This window comes from Phascolarctos cinereus, unplaced genomic scaffold (assembly GCF_003287225.1).
Source record: "Phascolarctos cinereus isolate Bilbo 61053 unplaced genomic scaffold, phaCin_HiC Scaffold_5;HRSCAF=322, whole genome shotgun sequence".
Classification (NCBI taxonomy): domain Eukaryota; kingdom Metazoa; phylum Chordata; class Mammalia; order Diprotodontia; family Phascolarctidae; genus Phascolarctos; species Phascolarctos cinereus.
Window position 1 is genome coordinate 445,951,738 of NW_027555958.1, and position 5,805 is coordinate 445,957,542.

Genomic DNA, 5,805 nt, shown 5'->3' on the forward strand with positions numbered 1-5,805 from the left:
GGAAGAGTCATCCCCAGGGTGACAGGGAGAAGTGACTCAGCCCCAGGTCTCCTGACTCCCAGTCCTAGGATCAATCATCTCCACAGCCTCGAGGTCAGGCCGGCTCCTCCTTTCTGGCTCAGCCTCCTGCTCCTTGTGACTACCGCTTGGGGAGAGGAGGAGAGAGGACCAAATAGCCGGAGGCCTCTCCTCTTTCCAGAGGTCGCGCTAGTAAACACAGACTTCCCAGTCTTTACTCCTTCCCCCACCCCCACTGCTGTCAGCTCACCATTTACTTATCGACTCCTTTAGACGCAAGCACCGCCTCCTCCAGGCAGGCTTCCCAAAAAGATCTAGTTCCCCGCCGGAGTCAATGGGTTTGGCCGTAAATCCCTGCTCCGCCACTTCCCCTTGTAGAGATCTCAGACACGTCTCTTCCATCCCCTCCCCCCCTCCCCGTCTAATTTTCCCGAGCGTAAAACGAGGCGGGTTGGACTGGCCGAGAGGTTTTCTTTCCGTTCTCGGTACCTGTAGCTTCTTTCCCAGCCCAGAGCTTCGGGGGTGGTAGTCACCTCGAGTCAGTCTAGCCGCCTGCTGCCTTGGAGCTACTTTGTATCCACCGCGGCTGCCCTCCCCAGCCCGGGCAGCGGCTATATTGTATCCAGGGCAGGTGACACCCGGAGTCCCGCCGCCGGCAGAGACTCGGAAGCCACATTGTATCCATCGCATCGCCACCCGGGCCTTCTCCCTGCCCCGAGAGGGCTCGCTGGTGTCTCTATTTCGGGGGCGGCTGCTTTCTATCCCTAGGCTACATAGTAACCCCTGTAGAGAATGAGAGGGAGAGAGAGAGAATGAGAGGGAGAGAGAGAGAGAGAGAGAGAGAGAGAGAGAGAGAGAGAGAGAGAGAGAGAGAGAGAGAGACAGAGAGAGACAGAGAGAGACAGAGAGAGACAGAGAGACAGAGACTGTGTGTGTGTGTGTGTGTGTGTGTGTGTGTGTGTGTGTGTGTGTGTGTGTCTGTCTGTCTGTCTGTCTGTCTGTCTGTCTGTCCGGCTTTCTCTTCCACTCCCAGCCCACCCCTGCTGTGTCTGCATAGGATCCAGGCCTGCAGCTCCGCCACTCAGCCAACGATTGCTGGGAGGAGCTCGGAGGAGAATCTGGGGGCCAGCCGCAGTCTTGCCCTCTCGAAGCGCTTTACACTAATAGCTCTGGGTACCGCTGGTAAGCGTAGTGGTAGTCGCCGCAGTCACAGTTCGACTTAGGGTGGAACACCTCCTATACCCTGTTGCCCCGGGGAACAGAAAAGGGAACACGAGAGCCAGGCTGCGCATTTGGCTCCGGGATTTTTTCCGTTCCACACCACATCACCCGCCCTCCCCCTACTGCTCACCCGGGGCCCTAGAAACTACAACTCCCACAAAGGTATGCGGCTCAGATCTGAGTATTGCGGCTGGGACGGAGGTAGGGCAATTACGCCCCTTCCCATTGGCTCAGAGTCCTGGAGTAGTCTATTGGCTACTGGCGCAGGGCAAGAAAGGAATCACGGGCTCGGATTGGCGAAGTCTGAAGGCTGGGAGTAATCCCGGAAATAGTGGAGAGGCTGGAGGGGAGACCCACGTGGAGCGTCCGGGAAACCCACTGCTGTCCAGGAGCTGATCCCAGGCTCGGACCCGAGGCCTGGCGATCCCTACTGCAAGGGGTAACATGGAAGACGCTTTCAGCAGCCCAGCAGGGGCCGCCCTGCAGCGGGAGGTTGGGGTTCCGGAGCCACTGACGCCCCTCACGGAGCTGGGCCGCACTTACGAGCTGGAGCGGGTGCAGGCCTTCGTGCTGGAACACGAAGCCAGGCGGGTAAGTGAGGGAGGGGACAGGGGGAGGGAGTACTAGGGGAAAGGGAGGGTGTAGAGGATGGGTGGGGGTCGGGGTTAAGGGAAAGGCCAGGAGGAGGGGAGACTTGGGGGAAGGGGAAGCAGGTGAAGGGGCTTGGGGCTGGAGGTGGGGGTACGTCCCCTACCCAGAGCCGAGTGAAGCTCTGAGCAGGGCTCTCTGTGGCTGCCCAGGTGGCCTTGCAGTTCCCCGATGAACTCCTTGGAGACAGTGTGGCTGTAGCTCGGGCCCTGGAGGAGATGACAGGAGCCAAGATGTTTGTTCTGGGGGACACAGCCTATGGCAGGTGGGAGCCTGAGGACGGGAGGGAATCAGGGAGGTCTTCTGTCGGCCTTGCCCCGCCCCTATAATTGATCCTCCTCTGCAGCTGCTGTGTGGATGTACTGAGAGCTGAGCAGGCTGAAGCCGATGCCCTGGTCCACTTTGGCCCTGCCTGCTTGAGCCCGCTTTCTTGCCTCCTGCCTGTCATCTACGTCCTTGGACAGCGTCCGGTGGCCCTGGAGCTGTGTGCGGAGGCCTTCAGAGCCCTGCACCCCAACCCTGCAGAGCCTGTGGTGCTGCTGAGTGAGCCAGCCTGTGCCCATGCTCTGGGTGAGGACTAGGGGAGAGAAGGTTGGGTAGTCCCCAGATGTATGTCTGTGTGTTCTCCCCCATTAGACTGTGAGCTCCTTGAGAAAAGGGACTGTACTAGCACGGTCTGGTACATTATAGGTGCTTAATAAATGTTGACTGATTTACTGGGGAGAAGAAATTGGCTAAGACTTTACTACCCAAGTCAGCCTGGGCTACTTACCTTTTTTGCTGCCTCAGTTTCCCTATCTGCTCCTTAGCCGAGAGCCTTAGTTTCCCCATATATCCTTGGGATGGATGCCTGAATCATAGGATCTCAGAGTTGGAAGGACATTTGGGAAGGCTAATGTATCCCAACCACTACAATGTGGTTGCCCTCCAGTGTCTGTGACCTTCAATGAGGGGGTGCTTTCTCCTTCCCAAGGCGGCCCAGTCTAGTGTGGCACAGTTCTGACTATGAGGAAGTGCTTCATGAGTCAAACTTACATGTATCTTTGTGGCTTCCTCCCCCCTTCTTCCCCTTTGACCTTAGAGGCGAGCTGTCATGTCCCATTTAGTCCTCTTCTCCTCCCTGATAAGCACCCCCGGCCCTTCAGCCTGTCCTAATCCCGATGTCCTCTCCAGGCCAGGCCTGGTGTGGCTGCTCTCCCAATTGGCCCTGCCCACTGACCCATGCATTTTCCCTGCAGAAGCCTTGGCTGCTCTTCTTCGCCCACGGTATAAGGACATCCTGGTCTCCCAGCCAGCTCTGCCTTCTGCTGCCCCAGGCTGGGAACACCCACCGTTGGAGCGTTTTGGCCGCTTTTTCCCACTGGGCCCTGGGCGCCAGCTGGAGGACTATGGTGCCTTTTATGTGGGGGGCTCTGAGAATGGGGACAACAGTGGAGCTGAGGTGAGCCCAGACCTGCTCCAGCTGCTCCTGGGCTGGGCCCCCAGCCGCCCCTTCTCATCTTGCCTGCCAAGCTCTGGAGAGGCCCGAGCAGAGGGCCCCCGGGCAGTCCGAGCCAGAGCTCGGAGCCACTATCTGGTGGAATGCGCACGGGATGCCCGTGTGGTTGGACTGCTGGCGGGTGCTCCAGGTGGGGCAGGGCACCGTGAGGCTCTGGCCCACCTTCGGAAACTGGTGCAGGCCTCTGGCAAGCGGGCCTATGTCCTGTCACTGGGCCGGCCCAGCCCAGCCAAGCTGGCCAACTTCCCAGAGGTAGATGTCTTTGTGCTGCTGGCCTGTCCCTTGAGGGCGCTTGACCGACCCCGCAGTGGTGCCAGCAGAGGTCTCTTCCGGCCACTGCTCACCCCCTATGAGCTGGAAGCCGCCTGCAACCCAGCTCGGGGGCCAGTGGGGCTGGGCCCCTACCTGACTCACTATTCTGACCTGCTGCCAGGTAAGGCCCAGCACCTCTTGCCTTGGGTTTTTTAGCCCTGTGCCTTGGTTTTGCTCCCCGTTGGGAGGGAAGGAGGAGGGAAAGGCCCACCCGTGATCTCCCTCCACTGTCCCTCCAGGCTCCCCCTTCCACGTGCCAATCCCACCCCCAGACTCGGAGCTGTGGGGTACTCCCGATGTGTCACTTATCACTGGAGAGCTTCGCCTACAGCAGGCCTCAGCACATGTGCCCAGTGTCCCAGAGGCCTCGGTCCTGAGCCAGCGATCCCGGCTTGAGCTTGCTGAGAGAAGTCCAGCAGGTAACCCCAGTGTGCGCCCCTCCCCTAGCCCAGCTCCCTGGATCCTCTGGGAGCCTTGCTCAGACCCCTGGCTGACCCTCCTCTTTGTCCCCTCCCAGCTTTGTTCCTTGGTTCCCGTACTTGGCAGGGGTTGGAACCTCAGCTAGGCCAGACAGCACCAATGCGGGCGGTAGCAGGGAGACGAGGCGTCCCCATTGCCTACGAGGATGAGCCTGGCAGCTGAGGAACCCTCAGTGGCAGATGAGACTCCAAGAAAAGACCTTGGCACTCCCAGCGGCCAGTCTGGCTGGAGTAGGCAGGCTCAGGCTGGGCTGTCCTCCCTGGCTTTCAGATACCTCTGCCCTCTGCCCTCTGCGCCTTTACTGATGACTGAACACAAGGGGGAGGGGAAGGAACAAGCATTTAAACAGCACCTACTATGTGTGAGGCAGTGGGCTGGACTCCTTTACAAATAGCTCACGTGGTCCTCCTAATCACCCTGGGAGGTTATCCCGGTTTTGCAGGTGAGGAAACTGAGGCAGGCAGAGGTGAAGTGGCTTGCCCAGGGTCACACAACTCGTAAGTGTCTGAAGCCAGATATGGACTCTGGCCTTCCTGACTCCAGACTCGGTGCTCTATCTACTGTGCACACCTAGCTAATAGGGGGTCTAAGATCAAGGTGACCCCCAAAACCAAACACTGTCCCTTTAGCTGCTGCTGTCTCTGTATTCTGTCCTCCTGGTGTCTCAGGGGCTCTGTCAGCACACAAATGGCATTGATTAGGCACCTGCTGTATACAGTATGTCAGGCTCTGCGCTGAATGTGTAAAGCATACTAACACCAGGGTCCCTCCTCCTCTGCCCTCAATGGGCTTGCCATCTGATGGGGGAAATTGACGACATGGACCAGACTTTCTGAGCTGCAGGGGATTTCGAGGCATCCAGGCCACCCTGCACCTTAACACCAGGTGTGGAAGAGGGACATTCCTGCCTCAGTCCCTGAAGCTGCCCATGTCTTTGAGGGAACCACTTTATTGGGGAGGGGGATTCTTGTGCAGGGACAAAATCAGCCTCTGTGTGGAGTTGGGGGGAAGGAAGTTCCAGTTGAATGTATTAGATATTTAAAAAGAAAAGCAACCTGGTCAACTAGGCAAGAGACCCATGCTCAGGTATAATCTTTTTCGTGTTCTACCACGTTCTTGGAAATGCCCATTGTATTCATCAGGTTCATAATAAATGGGTTTTTTTTAACGTTGAGTGCGTTCGTGAATGATATAAAGGGTGCCCTGAGCTCCTGGACACCTTACCAGAGGAGATTCCTGGGTCTGGGGAGGGACTTGGCCCTAGGGTCGGATTCACCAGGATGGGGGAGGCCTCTTTGCCCCATGTAGCCCTGGCTCGGCTGTCCTTGGTTGTGTGTGGCTTTCTCCAGAGCCACAGCCTTGTCCATTGCTGGCTTGGTGGACCCTGCCTCTGGACGTGCTGTAGGCTCATGTCCCAAGCAGAGCTCCTCTCCCCAGTCCCTGACTTCCCTGTTTCTGTCCGAGGCACCTCCTCTCCCAGCATCATCCCTGACTCCCCACTCCTCCCCCATGTCCAAAAAAATCAGTTGCCAGATCTTGCTGTCCCTCACAACCCCCCACCCAACTCCTTCTCTCTACTCCCATGCTGCCAGCCTCAGTCTCTCATCCTCTCTCACCTGGACTAGGAC

The 5,805-nt window shown here is 58.1% G+C and overlaps 1 protein-coding gene across 2 annotated transcripts; it reads left to right on the forward strand.

Annotated features, from left to right (window-relative positions):
- Positions 1-965: 965 nt before the first annotated feature.
- Positions 966-5,345, forward strand: DPH2 (diphthamide biosynthesis 2). Of its 2 annotated transcripts, XM_020975473.2 has the most exons (6): positions 970-1,830; positions 2,040-2,152; positions 2,234-2,457; positions 3,126-3,818; positions 3,937-4,116; positions 4,215-5,345. In XM_020975473.2, exons 1-6 carry the CDS (start codon positions 1,684-1,686, stop codon positions 4,337-4,339), a joined length of 1,482 nt encoding a protein of 493 aa, XP_020831132.1. In that variant the 5' UTR covers positions 970-1,683; the 3' UTR covers positions 4,340-5,345. The 2 variants fall into 2 exon arrangements, with proteins under 2 accessions (XP_020831130.1, XP_020831132.1); XM_020975471.2 differs by having other exon boundaries at positions 966-1,830; positions 3,937-4,348.
- Positions 5,346-5,805: the final 460 nt, after the last annotated feature.